Source organism: Gallus gallus, chromosome 1 (assembly GCF_016699485.2).
Source record: "Gallus gallus isolate bGalGal1 chromosome 1, bGalGal1.mat.broiler.GRCg7b, whole genome shotgun sequence".
NCBI classification, from domain to species: domain Eukaryota; kingdom Metazoa; phylum Chordata; class Aves; order Galliformes; family Phasianidae; genus Gallus; species Gallus gallus.
Genome location: NC_052532.1, coordinates 195,074,419 through 195,093,709, shown reverse-complemented (window position 1 = coordinate 195,093,709; position 19,291 = coordinate 195,074,419). Strand labels below are relative to the sequence as shown.

Sequence of the window (19,291 nt, the reverse complement as noted above, 5' to 3'; positions counted from 1 at the left end):
ATCTATCCAGCCATAGAAGGCACCAGGCTGGTCGAGCACGATTTCCCCTTGGTGAATCCATGCTGACTACTCCTGATAACCTTTTTCTCCTCCAGTTCCTTAGAGATGGCATCCAGAACAAGCTGTTCCATCACCTTCCCAGGGATGGAGCTGAGCCTGGCTGCCTGCAGTTGCCCGGATCCTTCTTGCCCTTTTTGAAGACCAGTATGATGTTGGCCATCCTCCACTCTTTAGGCACCTCTCCTGTTCGCCACGACCTCTCAAAGATGACAGAGAGCAGCTTGGCAATCACTTCTGCCAACTCAGCACATGTGGGTGCATTCCATCAGGGCCCATGGATTTGGGTGCATCACGTTTGCCTAGACAGTGTCTGACCAGATCTACCTTGATCAAAGGGAACTCTTCCTTTCCCCAAACTCTCTCTCTTACCTCCAGGGTCTGGGATTCTCAAGGGGCAGTCTTTGCACTAAAAATGGAAGCAAAGAAGGCATTCAGAAGGCCCACCCTCTCAGTGTCCTGTTTGCAGGGCACTCATCTCATTCAGCAGCAGACCCACATTTCCCCCAGTCCTCCTTTAAGACACACCTAAAGAAGCCTTTCTTGTTGTCCTTGACTTCCCTCAACAGATTTAATTCCAGGTGGGCTCCAGCCTTCCTTGTGGCATCCCTGCAGGCCCTGATAGCATTCCCATACTCCTCCCAAGTGGCCAGATTCCTTCTTCACATTCCATAGGCTTTCTTCTTCCCTTTGAATTTTCCCATGAGCTTCTTGCTCATCCATGCAGATCTCCTGCCACCTTTGCCTGATTTCATCCTCTTAACGATGTATTCATCTTGACCTTGGAGGAAGTGGTCCTTGAGCAATCAAGACCAATTCCAGTCATTTCCAATCCTGTCCTTGCTGGTGTTGGATCTGGAGGCACTGTGGGACTCCAGCCCATCGGATCTAGAGGCACTGTGAGACTCCAGCCCATCCTAAAGCCCTCTCCAGGTCTCCAAGTGGGGCACTCAAAAGTCTAGAGAGCTAAATCCTTTAATTTTCCACGTGGATCTCAATGTCTTGATGTCGTTTTCACGGGGAACCATGAGGTCAACAACAGGCACTGAGTCTACGGCTTCACATGGAAGACAAACAAAACTCATAAGGTTTGGGCCACTAATCCAGAGAAAGCTCATCCAAGGCACATCTCTAGAAGGACCTGAGAAGAGGACTCCTGTGCTTGCATGGAACAGTTTTCTTCATGACTGATGCTCTTCCAGCAGTAACCTTGCAAACTCATAATCCACAAGCAGAGGATGCTCTCCCACCCTTCAAAATCTCTCTTCTAAACAGTGTCAAGGGGCACATTTGCATGGTTAACCTACAGAAGGAGTCTCAGATATCCAAGTAGATTAAACTTGGGTTTGTGATGGCTGTTTTACGTGTTCCTAAAGGATTTTGACCAACTCACACATCCGCCACCCAGGTCTGAATGGAAGCACCTTGCTGGCTGAGGGGATGCACTCGGGAGCAGCAGTTCTGCTGGGAGCATCTCTGCAGAGGGCCTACAAAGGGATTGACATTCCAAATTGTTTGAAAATTCATTGCCAATGAGTTGGATGCTTTCAGGATTGCAGATGTGAAAAGGAAAGCTGGTCCCCTCTGATCCCAACCTGTCTGATGGACGGCGTGAACCCTGACGTTCATTTCTGTGGCTGGGTTATTTCCAGCCTCCTGGATGACAGCAGCTGATTCAATTTGAGTAAATGCTCTTTGCACTGACACAGACGACTGGTTTTAACTCAGCCACTGCACTGCAGTGTTGCCTGAACTCCATTCCATTTAACACAGCTGAGAATGCTGCCCACTCCACATTGTGCACTAATGGAACATTTTTTAGAGCTGATTTTTCATCAGTTGTCTGAAATATTCTTAGTTTTCTCCTTCAGGTCATTTTTCCATCAATGGGTGACCCAGGGATGGATACTGGAAGGTGCTGAGCCTGTGCCTGCCTTCCAAAGTTGTCTACGTAGCATTTTCAGGCTTCCACATTTCAGAAAGGTCCAAACCAGGACTGCAGCCTTCTGCATGAGAGATAAGGTTGGGAGATATGGTCTTTGTGGGCTTGGAAGCGGCACTCGTGCTCTGAGCAACCCTTGCCCCATGCTGCTGATCCATGCACAGCAGAGTCCATGACAGCATCCATCATCCCTATGGGACTAACCTCAAAATGTGGCGAAGTCTCTTCCATGGGGAATGTTCTGCCCATGGAGGTGGTGGGGTCACCACCCCTGGAGGGGATCCAGAACTGTGAACACGTGGCACCGAGGGACATGGTCAGTGGGCACGGTGGGATAGAATCATGGGATCATAGAATGGTTTGGGTTGGAAGGGACTTTGAAGATCACCCAGGCCCAACCCCCTGCTGTAAGAAGGGACACCTCCCATAGCCCATGTTGCTCATAGCCCCATCCAGCCTGGACAGTCTTTCATCCACCAACACCCCCAAATCCTTCTCCTTAGGGCTGCTCTCAAGCCATTCTCCACCCAACCTGTATCTACGCTTGGGATGGGTTGGGGATCTTGGAGGTCTTTTCCAGCCTGAATGAATCACTCTGTGATTCTGTGATGCTAAACTGTATTGATCTCAAGGTTGTTTATGGGGAGGACAGACATCCTGTGCCAGACCTGTCTGGAGGAGCGCTGCTTCCGACCCTCGCCATTTCCTAGCTGATGCAATGCTTGGCCATGCTGTGTTCACGCATCGTTAGGCGCTGGAAGATTTTTGTTCTGCTTGGAAAATGGCCTGACAGCTTTCTGGGCTTCAAGGATCTTTCTACTCTCAAAACTATGAGAAGTATTTTTAAGGATGATAAACAGAGAAACGAAATTTAAATGCCCAGAAAGCCGCCAGAGCTCTCCCGATCGAGCATTGAGCCACGTAACAAAAAGATCCGGCGAGGGGTGACAAAAATGAGCAGAGGGTTTTTAAAGAAAGTCTGCAGAGATTAGGAGTGCTCTTCAGATGGGAGAGAGGGGAGGGGGACAAAAGGCTGAGTGGCACAAAGGAGACTGACCGGGGCTTTCGCTTCCCCTTTCACATCATGCAAATCTAAGGCAACAGACGATTATTTGCACTGCTTAAAAATAAAATAAATCAGTAACCCAAGCCTTAATTAATCTGCAGAACTGCCTGCTGCAAAGGATTGTGGCCGTAAAATACAGCCAGAATCAAAGCAAGGGGGAGGCTAAGTGTCTTTAACAAAGGAGAGAACACCCACAGCCCGGGCTGCCGGCACAAAGGTAGGAGAAATCAAAGACTCCGTGGTTTTGTCCTTATGAAAGCCACAGACTAACAAGGTTTGGGGCAGCTTATTCCACAGCATACAATGGCGAGGGAACTTCTGAAGGCTGATCCCATTTTCAGAGAGGAGAGCGACACCCTGGCAGCAGGGGATGCTCAGCTCTCCCCACTTTCCTCCTGGCCCCGCTGAGCCCACTGGTGAAGAAGTCCCCACTGCCACCATCCCACTCCCAAACACTGATGACTTGGAGAGCCTTCAGCACAACTCTCCCCTCCTGGACATCCTTGACGTTATGGCCTACAGAACACCTCCTGGTTGCCCTGTTTTTTCTCCATCCGATTTGTCACAGACACTTCCGTATAATTTCTGTTGTGGGTGCAAGCAGCTCATTTGCTCAGGAGGAGGTATGTCCTTCAGCTCACCCCAGAACATTATCAAAACACTTTTTCATATTGGGTAGGTCCTATTTCTCACTCTATTACCGCTGTTTAACAATAACCTACACCAAAAAAGCGATCCCACAGAGCATCATCTTTGACGTCTTCTTCTCTGAGGTCTTCTCTGAGGGCATCTTTACTGAATCAGAGCTATTTGAGAGTGCTCCTACACAGCACTTTGGGTTCCTGTTTCTTTTGAGAACAAAGGACAGGCAGGATCCATCCAAAGCTCTCCCCATAGGACAGAGAGGCACTCCAGGGGTCTGCCCCTAGAGACGGATAAGGCAAATGCCCAAATGCTTCTCTTTGTCCCCAGTGACTATCAGGGGCCTGAGCTGTCAGGTTAGAGACCTAATAGTTCATAGAATAACAGAATGATTTGAGTTGGAAAGACCCCCTAAAGGCCATCTGGTTCCACTCCCTGCAATGAACAGGGACACCCACAGCTTCACCAGTGAGGAGAGGAGAGGAGAGGAGAGGAGAGGAGAGGAGAGGAGAGGAGAGGAGAGGAGAGGAGAGGAGAGGAGAGGAGAGGAGAGGAGAGGAGAGGAGAGGAGAGGAGAGGAGAGGAGAGGAGAGGAGAGGAGAGGAGAGGAGAGGAGAGGAGAGGAGAGAAGAGAAGAGAAGAGAAGAGAAGAGAAGAGAAGAGAAGAGAAGAGAAGAGAAGAGAAGAGAAGAGAAGAGAAGAGAAGAGAAGAGAAGAGAAGAGAAGAGAAGAGAAGAGAAGAGAAGAGAAGAGAAGAGAAGAGAAGAGAAGAGAAGAGAAGAGAAGAGAAGAGAAGAGAAGAGAAGAGAAGAGAAGAGAAGAGAAGAGAAGAGAAGAGAAGAGAAGAGAAGAGAAGAGAAGAGAAGAGAAGAGAAGAGGTCCTCTCTCGTTTGGGTGCTCCTTGGCCACCTCCTTGAACTGCAGTCTCGTGCTCAAGAAACATTTAGATGTTGTACTAAGGGACATGGTTTAGTGGGGAAATACTGGTGGTAGGTTGATAGGTGGACAGGATGACCTTGGCAGTCTTTTCCAACCTTGGTGATTCCATGAGTCTGTGATTCCATGATTTACTCTCAAGGAATGAGAAGCAAGAAGGCATCCACTTTGCTCTACCATTGCTTGCTATTTCTGTCTATAACGACTTATATTTGGGGTCTGAGCAAACCTACGGTGACAACAAGTCCCCAGTTTGACTTCTCACCACTCAGTGCATTCACCTTCTGTTTTTCCAGACTTGTTTGGAAAGGTAAACACGCTGCTTTTAGCCTGCCTGCTCTGCACACATGGCTGCTCTCCATACACTCATGTTTTTAGAATCTCCAGGCCAACGTCTTCTATTTACATCCCATTCTGAGCATGGAGGATGCTGCCCACCTCTGGCAGGACAGATACACATGTGGAATTTTTTGCTGTAGAGCTCTTCTCACCTCACTATTTCCACATTAAATCCTCCAGGATAATTTACAGGTGGCCAGCATCTCTTGGGGAGCAAAGTCCTGATTCCAGAAACACTGCTCATGTCATAGCTCAGACACTGCAAAAGCTTTGGTTTGATCCTGACTCGTGGGACATGGTCAGTGGGCATGGTGGGGATGGGCTGGGGTTGGATCTGGGGATCTTAAGGATCTTTTTCAACCTTTGTGATACTGTGATTTCCTGAATGGGAGCCTAAGAGAAGCCTTCAGCTCCAAAAAGAATAACCTATGTCACAATCTCCAGCTTTGTGCCCAAACGTATAAAAACTCAAGTGTTTTATTCAGCAGGGCAGTCCAGGTATCCCTCATTAAGCAGAGCACTTCATTAGCCTCTGCTGTAATTAAGATGAGGTTAATAGGTTTTTAGAGGCTTGAAGGCCTCACTGAACACATCTAGCATTGTTTTCTCTCAGCTCAACTGTGGAGTGCAATATTGGCTCCATCACACTCAGGGAAGTGTGTGCTTCACAGAAATCTCTACTATTAATGTATTGATTGTTTTCACGTTAAAAGGACCATGGCATAACGAAATCAGTCCCAATTCCTAGACCACGTCGGTGAGCTTTTGGTTAACTCAAATCCTCCTGCAGTTTACACGGACAGGTCTGCCAGGAGGCTGCAGAGATCCATGGGAAGGTCTGGTGAATATCCTTTCCAGCCTGAATCCTGTGATTCTGTGTCACCCCTGGAGGTATTTCAGAGATCATTGAATCCCAGACTGGTTTGGGTTGGAAGGGACCTTAAAGGCCACCCAACCTCAGCGCTCCATGGGCAGGGACCCCAGGTACCCACAGCCCCATCCATGGCTTTGGGCACTCCCAGGGATGGAGCACCCACAGCTCTGGGCAGCAGTGCCAGGGCCTCACTGCCCTTTAGGTAAAGAATTTCCTCTTCACATCTGACCTAAATCTCCCCTCTTTTAGTTTAAAACCATTCCCCCTTGTCCTGTTGCTATCTGCCTTGATGCGTGGACGTGGCACTGAGGGACGTGGTGCAGTGATGGCACTCAGCAGCTCAGGTTGGTGGCTGGGCTTGATGAGTCAAACAGCAGTGAGGCTCTGAACACCGAGGAAGAGAGAATGAATGCATTGGGAAGTAGTCCGGGCAAACAAAGACATGCCAACTGCACTTGCAATGAGCAAGAACAAGGCAGAGAGAGGGATGATGGCATAGTTAAAGTGGTGGACTGAGAATATTACTGTTGTATCAGCTCTCCAGATGGATGGGGGAGATTTTGCCAAGGTCAGGGATAGCATGGAGCTGGGTTCCAGTGAAGAAGCTGGGCTGACCCAGATCAGCCTGTTATCTGTCAGCATGGCCAGCAGAGGGACTGGAAAAGAAGACTGCAAAGGAGCATGCGGTTTGCTAAATGAAGATCTCTTTTGTCAGCCACAATGGAACTAAGCACAGCGCGTGGCGGAATGGCTAAAATCCCAATTGGGATAGATAGATGGGGGAGATTGGGAGGAGACACATCTGGGTCACTGGGACAAGGATGGACCAGAATTTGTATCTGCAAATAAGGTTTCCCAGAGGCAGACGGGGAGTGGTGGAGAGGGGAACGAAGGACTGAGCTGAGTTGAGCTTTCACAGAAAGCTGGGAGGGGGAAGATGATGAATATGTCCCCACAGCAGAGAACAGAACTGCTCCACTTGGGAAAGCCAAAGGAAAACGAGATTTTAGAAGAAGAGTGTGGCTGATATACCTTGGAATACCAATGTGGGATAGTACTTGAGATTGGCTGGACAGAACTTGCTACAGCTTTGGAAGAGCCAGATTAGGGCGATGTGAAGGGCAGGAGCTGGACAGAAGACACCAGGACAGTGGGACACCAGGACAGACCGGAGTCTGCCAGCATCATAGCAAAGAAAGGGAAGATGGCATGGGGGATGAAGACACCAAGTAGGACACAGTTTCTGGAATTTCTCCATCTATTACATGAAAGGAGAGAATGATAAGCACAGGGAAGGGGGAAGCTGTTTTACCTGGGGCGTAGCCGGGGCTGCTGGTTGGATACATGTTTGGGTTGTAGGCTGGGGCAGCGGTGGGATATCCCGTTGGGTAACCTGCAATGAGAAAAAGGGAGAAATGAGGTTTCCAACTGCACTGAGAGAAGATAGGACAGCACCCATGGAAAGGAAGAAACCATCCACGTGAGCAAAGAGGTCATCAGCACAGGTGGGAGGTGAATATTCTCAGCTGGCCAGGGCAAAGGAAGGACAGTGAATGTACTCCACAGATTTACATGCGACATCATCAATACTTAACCTTTATTCCCCTTGAAAATGACGACAATGACCAGAATGTAGGATATGGGCACATTCAACGTGCTGTGAAGAAAGCTACCAAGAAATTACATGCACTGAATGCAGCATTCAGCTGGGAGAAACCAGAGGCAGAGCTGTATTCTGAAGGTTTTCCTTGGCTGCAGTAGCTTGATGTGTCACTTACCAAACACACACCACAAACATAAGTTAGGCATCGCAGTTAGCTAACCCTGAAGGGAATTAAGTAAGTAATTCCCAATGCTTCCACTCAGTGCTTCCATCAAACACAGCTTCTTGCTAAAGGACAAAAACATGCCAGCCCTTGTATTCACCCATCACTGCACAGCTGCCTTCCCAAGGAGGGACCCCATTACTTGCCAAGCCACCTGGAAGGAACACACAAGGCAGCTCAGATCATTTGAAGACACCATGTGACACGTGAGGTTTTAATGGACACTTTAGAGGCTACAGAGCATCTTCAATTTCCATCATCTTCAGTCGGATCAGTCAGAGGGAGTTCAGGGGAATTCATCTAGGCTAGGGGAAGGCTTGATGAGCTGGAATCACAGGCACCTGAAGAGCCAGACTACAAACCACCACACAATGGGGACATGCCTCCCCAGGGGCAGAAGACAGAACCAGCCAAACTGGAAGAGCCAAGGGGGAAACAAGACTTTATGGAGAAGACTGCACTCACTGATGCCAAAGACAACTGGCACACCAAGGCAAAAACAGAACAGTCCCAACATGCAGTCACACATGGTTCAGGAATCATCCATCCATCTTCTACTTTATTAGAAGTTCCTGATTTCCATGAAAACCACAGATGACACTATATACCTCGGTCTGCTTGACTTTGCTTTGACTTATTGTACTACTTCCCTTTGCTGGAAGTTCTACAAACCAAGAATGGTGACAATCAAAACAGTTCTGTCCCTTTTTACGTGCTTCTGCATAAATCCCTCAAACAGACTGAATGGGACACATTTACCTTCACTGCCTCCTAGGGGCTTGGCTTTCCATTGCATTTCATTGCATTGCATTGCATTGCATTCCATTCCACTCCATTCCATTCCACTCCATTCCATTCCATTCCATTCCATTCCATTCCATTCCATTCCATTCCACTCCATTCCATTCCATTCCATTCTTCCACTCCATTCCATTCCATTCCATTCCATTCCATTCCATTCCATTCCGCTCCAATCCATTCTACTCTACTCAACTTCATACCATTACTCCACTCTTCCCTACTCTACTCTGCTCTTCTTTACTCTATTCCACTCCACTCCACTCCACTCTTCTCCACTCCACTCTACTCTACTCCGCCCAAATCTTCTCCATTCTACTCTACTCTGCTCTTCTCTATTCTACTCTACTGTACTCTACTCTACTCAAATCTTCTCCATTCTACTCTGCTCTTCTCTACTCTACTCCACTTCACTCCTCTCCATTCTACTCTACTCTGCCCAAATCTTCTCCATTCTACTCAACTCTGTTCTACTCTTTTCTACTCTTCCCTTCTCCACTCTTCTCTCCCTTCTATTTATTGTACGCTTTTTGCTGTGCCTCCCAGCACCACCGCTGCCCCTGGTTATCTCTGCTGTTCCCTGGCCTTCACCCCCCAGCAGCGCCGCTCTATCAGCAGACGAAAAGAACCTCTGGCATCCTTCCTCACCAAGCTCAGCTGCTGCTGTCTGCTGGTGGCCAGCAAAGATGGGAAAGAGTGAATGAGCAATCAGTTCACACCTCATCTATTTTACTTTACTAAATAAGAGCCAGTACGGGTCTTTCCTCCCTTCTTCTGAGCAGCAAACACGAAGCAGCCCCTCCCCCCACCGTGCCCCCGGCACACAGCCGACTGCTGCAGCAATGCAGTGAAGTTCATTTGAATACATTCTAATTCAACAATCGTGACCACTGCACTGGAATAAATGATGGCATGTTCTACCCTCTCATTTTCATCAATGATATATTTGGCTTCTAAATCAGGTTAATTAAAAATTGCTGTAGTTAATGCTGGATAAGCAGCGGTGTAACATTTTTTTTTTTTTTTTTTGAGGCTACATAAAGCTACGCTGTCGACATATTTGGGAATATATTGTCCTTCTGCAATCAAGAAGCTCCTCGGGAAGTTATTTGCAGATCCAGTGATTGCAAGTAGAGCGCTAATGACAAAGAACTTGCATCAGCACCATGAGTGTTGAGAAATGCATAGCAGATGGTACCTGGATGATGGACAACGGCCTCTTGGGCACCAACTCTCTACTCCTTACTCGCTGGTTAATCCCCCAAACAGGTCCTGAAATCCAACGAAGGAACCCATGAACCCAAACTTTCAACGTGAGGTTTATACATGAAAACCAAGCCTGAAATAAATCAGACCACTTTTCTTTAGGGCCCTAAGATGTGGTTTTGGGTCATCTTTTCCATACACTCAACTACCCAAAGCCTGCATGGTTATTTTAGGCAGATGGAGATACTGTGCGTTCAGTCATCTTCTTTCTGTCTTCTGGGTTTTGCCTCTGCTCAGTAGGACCGTGCCTCACCTCCTGTGCTATCTTCTGTTGTTTTGAAAGAAAGCTATGGGCATTTTCAGATAACTGTCATTTCAGCAGGGGAACTTCTATAGCATCAGATATGAAAAGCCAGCCTCACTCTATCTCCCACAACCTCTGCTAAGTGCTGACCTCCAGCAAGAACACCTCTCCTTCCTCTTCCAAAGGGATGGGAGAGGGGCAGGGAAATAAGCGAGAAGTGCTCCTCTTTCTGGATGTGCTCAGAGATAAGAAAGTGGCACAGCTGTGGCTCATTGGGTGAGGGGAAATACGTTTGGCTCAAAAACTGCTCGGTGTAAAAACACATGAGCTGTTTTTTGACTGCTTTTCGAGCTGTAAACGACTGATGTTTGTTTGCTCCTCTCCATCTTCCCCCCACAAATGACCACAAACTGACCTCCTTGGAAAGCCAAGGCTGCAGCTGCTTCATCTGCCCCATGGCCAACCCAAGTCCCCGTCCCCTGCTGGCCTTGTCTCTTCACCTTCAATCTGCAAAAACAACGGCAAGTGGGAAAAATCGCATCCTTTGTGTTGAGTTCTGACCATCTCCACGGGGCGCTGCAGCCGGAGATAGGAAAATGTCAAGGATGGAAAACATCCTTTGGTTCCTATCTGTGATGGGACCTCGGCTCTGCAGGAGCTCAGGGCCTTGCTACAATAACAATGTAGAGGCAAGGAAAATTAGATGAGAACATATTGAACGACATTTATTAGATCCCTCGAAGAAGAAATCCGGAGTTGTTTTCTGGCTTTATTTTAATTTAATACCATCTCCACAATCAGTAGCAGTAAGAAACCCAGCGCTCATCCGGAGCTCTCCCGAAGGAGGATACAGCCCTGCAGATCTGAGCAGCACTAACTGAACTGGTTTGAAAATTAAGATGCAATAACTGTGCTGAGCACAGGGCTGCACCAAGCACGTATTTTAAAGCAGTCTTTAATTTTTCATGCATTTCTGAATGTTTCTAAAGGATTACTTCCAGCTCTGCTCTGTTCTCTTTGGGGCAATGATGCTTCTGATTCGTGGCTTTAAGGCTGCAAGTCCCAGCTACCCACTCCCAATTTTTACTGTGCACACCTTTAGAAGATGCACTCAGAGATGAGTTGAGAAGATAAATTAATAAAGTGTGGCCCACAGAACCTTTAAATGTTCTTAAGCAGCAGCTTTGTTTGGCCCAGGATCCTTCATGACTGCACTCAGAGCACTCATAGTAAAGCAGTCTGCTTATATTTTCAGCTAATATATTTTACTGCATACGTGCAGTTGGGTTGTGTTCCCAATTACATATGTGCTCAGCATGGGCCACATCAGCATGGTGTGCTAAGAAATGTCTGGATGGGGCTTTTCATAGAATCATCTAATCATTAAGGTTGGAAAGACCAATGAGATCACCCAGTCCAACCATCAACTCGTGGCTGTGACCCCTCCAGACCATGTCACCCAGCGTGACACAGCCAACGCCTCCTGGGACGGTGACTCCACTGCCTCCCACCACCCTTTAAGACAAATCTTTCTCTCCTGACTGCTTTTTGGATGGTTCATCCCTGACTGGAAGTGGCTTATCCCTGAAATCACCGACAGACCTTTACATCACAGAATGGTTGAGGCTGAAAGGGACCTCTGAGTCCCTCTGGTCCAATCCTGATGGCTCCATCTATCCTTGATGAGGCCACGCAAGTTACAGGATGAAAATCAAGAAGCTCACTCAAAATATGGAATGAGCATTAAAAGAATATCACCAAAGGCACTGAAAACTGGAGAAGACAAAGCGCAGAGAATAGTTAAGAAATGATCTGACCATGTTATGCTGAATTGGCCTGTCTGTCTCATACCAAAATCCTTCTGAAATGGAACTGGCTGGTTTTGAGCAGCATCCGTGCAGCCCATCCACCGCAGCATCACGCAGCGTACAGCTCTGCTTGCAGCTTCACATCAAAAGCAGAGCTGTCAGGAGCATCTGAGTAACAGAGCAGCCAGTGCAGCACTAAACCCTGCTCGTGCCAGGTCTCAGCAGGTCTTACATCTGCCTGAATCTCTTGGAAAAAAGGATGGAAATGCAGTTTGCTTCTCTTCAGCCTGGGAGCGCACACGGCCAGGTCCTTGTTCCAGCCTTCCACTGATGACCAGCTGAATTAATTGTTGCTTAGAATGCTGATTTCCAAAATGTGCCGTTTAATTTCCCGAGGATGGATTCCGTTGGCTGTTATCTGATTATGGCTTCAATTGCTACAAGCAGCCCAAATTCATTTACAAGACAAAATATTCCCCTCTGCTCTTTTCTCCTAGCAATCCTCAAGCAGTGATACACGGTTCATGGCACTGCAGCGCTGGGAGGCTGTGGGTGCCCCATCCCTGCAGGCATTCAAGGCCAGGCTGGATGTGGCTCTGGGCAGCCTGGGCTGCTGGTTGGCGACCCTGCACATAGCAGGGGGTGGGAACTGGATGAGCACTGTGGTCCTTTGCAACCCAGGCCATTCTATCATTCTGTGATCGTTACAGGGACAGATGATGAAGTCCCTTATCTAAGTGCAGGACTGCATAAAACCATGCTTCAACCCATTGAAGCACCATCACCAGGTCCCCACACTGCTATTCGGACAGTTGCAGCACTGTCACAAGAGCCAATGAATGACCAAGGGATTAAATGACCACGCAGCCAAGAAATAAGACAGCAAACAGTATGTTGGCTTCCTGATGCAGCTCTGAGTCCAGCAGCAACGCTCCTCGGTGCTGACTGCTGGTAGCAGTGACAGCAGAAAGGATGCACCTAGTTATGTGATGATTGAGAGAAAGTACCTGATAAGGGCATCTGTGAATAAATTCTGCACTGGGAATCAAAGTGCTACGGCATTTTGGCAATGATGAGCAGCAGAGATCTAAACAAAATTTGTTCTGCCTCTATACGAACTTCTCTGGCCTAAAAGCATGCCCCAAAACCCTACATCGGACAAGACTGTTCAAATGCTCCTTAACTCCTGCAGCTTGGGGCTGCCAAAGGGTGACTGCAGGCCATGAGGAGCTGTAGGGCCATGAGAGCTGTAGGGTCATGAGAGCTGCAGGGCCATGAGGGGCCATAGGGCCACCATGAAGAGCCGTGAAGACTGCTATGAGGAACTGTGGGGCACAAAGGAGCCATAGGGCCATGAGGGGCTGTAGGGCCATGAAGGATGGAGGGCCACAAGGGCTGTAGGGCCATAAGGAGCTGTAGGGTCACGGAGGGCTGCAGTCCATCATGAGCCTCCCCTCAGTCTCCTCTGCTCTGGGCCAAGCAAACCAAAGGATCTGAGCCACTCCTCACACATTTCACCCTCCAGAGCCTTCCCCATCCTTGTAGCTCTCCTTTGGATGCTCTTTAACAGCTTTATGTCCACCCAACCACTACAGAAGTGATCCAATGACCGTATCCGACTGCCACTGCGTTTTAAGCCGTTACTATCCATCAGCAAGAGCTCAGGTCAAATTCAACACTGAAATATCAAGACATGCCTCATCCCTTTCATGTTATTTACCCCAAGGCTTAATTTGGCTTCTTGTATTTTGAAAGGTGGATACACTGTACTGAAACTCCTCTTACAGCTCTAAACCTACAGCCCATAATTTACAATCGTTCCACATCAAACGTAACTCCAGATGCACCTGCACCTCAGGGGGAAGGAGCAGGAGCCCAACTAAGCTGATTTCTATCCTGTTTTATGCTTAGCATTTTAAATTGCAAGAATATGAGTGACTCCTGCTTTGGTGGCGCGCACTCAGAAGGACAGCACAACTATTTCCTTCTCCCCTGCTCAACACAGAATGGTTCTGCAGCTGACTGAGCACAGCCATGGCAAATGTGGTGAGCTCTACCCAATGCTGGATGCCCGTCACGACATGCACGTGTCCCACGGTGCGGCAGTGAGCCCAGGCTGGGTTCACATGGCATGGATCATCCCACACTTATTGTGCAGCTCATCCCCTGTTCCCATCCCATCACTCACCGCCCCACCATGGAGCTACTCCAGCCCACTCGTGATAAATGGATGTAAAAATAGAGGAAAAGATGAAAGCAAGGGTGGAACTGTTCTGAAGAGCAAGTTAATGGATGGTTGAGAACCCAGCGCTTCCCAAGTCTCCGAGGATAATAAATACATCATTCACTCCCATGAAAAAGTACCACCCCCTTATTACTGCTTCAAGCCTCATCAGCCCAAGAGCAGAGCAGTCAAATAACGAACTTCATGCATTCATCAGACAACCGTTTTAAGAAAGATTAGCTCTAGCAGCTGATGACGTACACATTTTCCTGCAGACCTTTCACATTTTGTTCCTTTTGCAGTCGATGGGTCCCTTTTTAATATATATATATAGGCAGCCACTTATTTCTTACTTGTTACCAATGGCCACGCAAAGACAGTCTTCATGGGGACTGTAAAGGCACCCACAGCACTTCTGCTGGATTTCAGTATAGACCAGCAGTCAGACCGTGTGCTAAAGTTGAAATTAGGCATGGGATACATTATCACAGGGCTGGAGAGCCATATCTCACCCTCGTTTCCGCAGAAGGCCATCAGTGATGCCATCTGACCCTATGAAAATTGGAAGACTTTCATTAAATGCTACATTTAAAGACAGCAACTGATGATAACAGCTGCTCAAGGGCTACCCTCGTGCTTTGGTGCTGTGTAGTTGTGCTACTGGGGCACACAGCTCCCTCTGCTTCCCGAGGGCCACCCAGAGCAGTTTGATCAACATCGGTGACTTCATAAGGCCCAGTTTATCTACAAGCTATTGAGTCAAACAAAATAATTCCCAGTTCCAGTCCCATTTCAGGCCCATCTCAGTTGGCTTCCCACCCGTGCCCACCTATGCTGGTTGGTCTTGACACATGCAAGTTGGACTTGACGATCTCAGAGCTCTTCTCCAATCTGAATGCTTCTGTGATGCTAAGAAAAGACAAAGCAACAGCCAGAAACCTCCCAGGGCTCACTGCAGCTGTCTGGGTTCAGGAAGCTCTTATATGAGCAAAACTCATCTTGAAAACCAACAGCAACTGTCTGAAAATATTAGTAAGACAGTTTGATGGTTGGAGTCACATTCTATAAATAAGGCACAGCGACAGAACTTGACAGACTGTCGATCAATATATCTTCTGGGCACGAGACGTGTGTCATATCCCCTCCTATCTTTAGACAAGTCTCTATGGAAAAGAAGGTTTTGAGAACTGCTTAGGTCAGGCAGTATTAATGCTCTTCGCCGTTATTTAGTCCACTCTCTGGATTTCAAGCATGTAGAAGGCAAATAGCATGGGATCACAGAATGGTTTGAGTTGGAAGGGACCCTTAAAGGCCATCTGTCCCACTCGCTGTAATGAACAGGGACCCCCACAGCTCCATCAACACTGAGAGCCCATCCTGCCTGACTATCAAGACTGGGACACAGCACATACGAGCACTTGTACCAAACCAAAGGGCTGTCTTGTCCCTGTCCTGCCTCTGATAGTGGCCCAAACTACATCCAGGATGCCTGGGGAGGAGATTATGAAAGATGAAATGTTTATGATTCCCTCCAGTGCTCCTAAAGCCTCCAGATATCTGCAGCCTGGGCAGCTCCTGCACTAGATATTGCATCCGTTGCATCTATTTATTAATTATTGTTCACAATTTTCCATTTGTCGTTATTTATTACTACTTGTCTCTTGGTAGAATTCTCTTCTACCATCTCCTCACATCTTCTCTTGAACTACAGAAGCTTTCATTCAGCCTTGGGTGAACTGAACTACGAGCTGATGGGCTGCTGCAGCATGGCTTCTGCAGTGGCAATTGCACAAAACCAGAGCGACAAATTCAAGTCAGGTTATGGTCAGAAAAGGGACTGTGTTGCCTTTCCTTTCCTTCTGAAAAACTTTGCTTCCCATGAGTATTCAGAGTCACATCTGCTCCCTCCACCAGCAGAAAATGCCTTTTGCTCTTGTTTGCTTACAGATGTGACATGGTTCTGGCCGAGGAAGCTTGATTCATGCATCTTTAATGGAATAATTACTTCCATGCTGAATGCTGAATATGTATTTCTTTGTCTGAGTGTGTGTCTGTCTACCCGTGGCATCCCACCTCTGTTCATGCCATACTGCTGGAGCTGTCCCCATGCCAGGACGTCAGTCCCCAGGTTCCATCCTGCCATCTACTGAGGCTCACTGCTGTGCTGACATAAGCAGTGCAGTCAGATGATGCTGGAAGGAAAAAAAAAATAACACAGCAAGCCCAGATTTGGGGACAGGCACATCAAGAGGAAGAAGTTGCCCTGGCTGTGTGTGCAACACCGCAGAAGTACAAGCGCTGCTCAGTAATGGATTCTTGCTGCAGTCCCAGGCAGGGCAGGAGTGGCAGAAGCTCCCAATCCCCTTCTGCTCCAGCAGGCAGGAGGGTTTCTATTGCAGCTCTGGATGGGGTGGCAAGGAGGATGTCTCTGTTCATAGCAGGGAGTGGGACCAGATGGCATTCAAGGGTCCCTTCCAATTCAAACCACCCTGTGATTCCATGACCCCATGGGACCTGGTCCCATTGGCAGAGCCCAGTGTAGTGGCCAGAAACTGGAGCAGCATCCTTCATCTGAAATCTTACAAGGCACCTACTTTGACAAGAGGGGTGGGCAGAAAGCCACCAATGTGGCCACACAATACTTGGAGCTTTTCTTACTCAAGTAACCTTCATTAATCAGCTGGGTTGGGACTGGTTTAGTGATCACGGAGGGGATGGGTTGGGGTTGGACATGGCGATCTGAGAGGTCTTCTCCATCCTTAATGACTCTGATTCTATTATTCTGCCTTCTGAGCAGTACTGCAGGCATACTGCCCAACTGGCTCTGGGCATCTCCAGAGAACGACATGAGGATGAAGGCAACAAGAAATGTCCAGTCATTAAGCTGCATTTAAGTCTCTCCTAATGCACGAGTAGTGTCATGCTTCCTCTCTCTGCTCTTCTGGCACTGGCATCACCCTTCTAATTTCAATGGATTTACACATTTACTCATGGTCTCTGGGGACAGTGGACTTGCTATTGCAATTAATTCTTCTAATAGGCAATTATAATGTTATGGAAGCAGATGATTACCAAAAAAAAAGGCTGGTTCTTCAGGTTTATAGGATCACAGAACCATAGAATACCACAAGTTGGAAGGAACTCACAAGGGTCAGGTTGGATACTAGGGAAAACTTCCTCTCTGAAGAGTGGTGATGCATTGCACAGGTTGCTCAGAGAGCTGGGGGGGTCACCATCCCCGGAGGTGTTCCAGAACCATGGAGGTGTGGCACTGAGGGACATGGTCAATGGGCATGGTGGGGTGGGATGGGGTTGGGCTTGGGGATCTGAGAGGTCTTTCCGACCTCAGTGACCCTATGATTCAATGATCACTGAGCCCAACTCCCAGCTCCTCACAGCACCCAAACCCAACCCTATATCAGAGCAGTGTCCCAGGGCTCCCTGAGCTCCAGCAGCTCGGGGTTGTGCCCACCACCCTGGGAGCTGAGCCATGCCCACCACCCAATGGAGCGCAGCCTTTCCCTCACCCCCATCCAACCCCCCCCTTCCAGGATGGGTCCCAGCTCTATGCATGGATAGAAGTGAAAATATTTTGTGTTTGCAAGAAGAGGCCAAGCGTGAGCTGAACTCCAATTTAGGGTTCACCACGCCCCCGGTGTAGATATTTAATTGTTAAATGGTAATTAAAACACCCATATGGTATTTCGGACATTTGGACGTGGCCCAACTCAGCGGACTGCTCTCAGATACATCAGCTCTCCACAAACACAGCAGCAGATGGAGCACACGCAGAATATTAGCAAAACCAGTTTTTTTGGGTGTTAAAAGGCATAAGTGGGTCTCTCGCATGTACCGGGGCCAGGAGATGAGACTGAGATCGTGCTGGAAGGGAGCACAGAATACATAACATTTGAACTGGCAAAGCTCCATCGCAGCGCTGAGAAAATGAGGTCCTGCAAAAATAGAATGGTACAGATTGCATCCCCCACCAGGAGACCTCCATCAGAACCCACAGCCCAGGGGGAACAGAGTTAGCAAAGTGCCATTTCCACTGCCTTGCCATGAAACAATGATTTCTATGACGGCCCGACTTGGAAAACCAATTACAGCTAATTAAGTAGATTACATTTTACGGTTGAGGTGCGTTCTCTTGTTTGCAATGAGACAGATTCATGGCAGCTCTGCTTCTGTTTGTATCTGACACATTGAGGCAGTCAGGCTTGCTTGGGAAATCCCAAACCTGGCGTGGTGTCACTCAGCTGCAACATCTCATGCAGATCAATGGGGAGCAGTGGGAGCATTGGATGGATGGCAATGGTAGAGATGCAAAGAAGTATCCCCTCCATCACGGCACACCTACGTGATGCAGAGCATGAGTTGGGCTGGGAGAAGCCACCTGACCAAACAGAGGTCCTAAAGGCTCAGAGATCAGCCCAGTGTTTGTTTGCTTGGATGAAATCAGGAGGCCGCAGCCCTCAAACCTTCACATGTGGCACTGCAGCTGCACAAAGTGCTGGAGGGAGCTCTGGTGGGTTGTTGATGTGGGAGATGGAGGGTAGGAGTAAAGGTGAAGTGCAAAGCACTTCTTAAGGGATTTCTCAGCTGGAGATGATGGAAAGGAGGTGCAGCACTTCCTAATGCACACGTGGGACCTCATCATCAGGCCTAGAATCATATAAACATAGACTCATAGAATGGCCTGGGTTGAAAAGGACCACAACACTCACCCAGTTCCAACCCCCTGCTGTGTGCAGGGTCGCCAACCAGCAGACCAGGCTGCCCAGAGCCACATCCAGCCTGGCCTTGAATGCCTGCAGGGATGGGGCATCCATAGCCTCCTTGGGCAAACTGTTCAGTGCGTCACCACCCTCGGGGGGAAAAACTTCCTCCTCATATCCAACCTAAACCTCTCTGTCTCAGTTGAAAACCATCTCCCCTTGTCCTATCCCTATCCACCCTCGTAAACAGCCATTCCCCCTCATGTTTATACGCTCCCTTCAAGTACTGGAAGGCCACCATGAGGTCTCCCCACAGCCTTCTCTTCTCCAAGCTAGAAAGCCCCTTCATGAAACAAGGGCTGCTGTCCTTGGGATTTCAGTAACACATCTTGAAATATTTATATCGTTAGAAACCCAATGAACTCTTCTAAAATACATAATAGATGTGCAGATGCTGCAGAGGTGGTTGATGTGTACCCGCGATGCACAGAAGCCCAGTTCAGACTGAAAACACAGCGCAGATTCCATGACGGATCACAGCATGGTTGGGT

The 19,291-nt window shown here is 48.2% G+C and overlaps 1 protein-coding gene across 44 annotated transcripts in view; it reads right to left on the bottom strand.

The window, feature by feature from the left end:
• Nucleotides 1–19,291, bottom strand: part of FAM168A (family with sequence similarity 168 member A) — a 149,347-nt gene that overhangs the window by 14,357 nt on the left and 115,699 nt on the right. For all 44 annotated transcript variants that reach the window (XM_046912060.1, XM_046912062.1, XM_040659622.2 and 41 more), the window contains one exon: nt 7,169–7,249. In XM_046912060.1, coding sequence (XP_046768016.1) covers nt 7,169–7,249 — 81 coding nt within the window. The remainder of the gene's footprint in view (nt 1–7,168; nt 7,250–19,291) is intronic.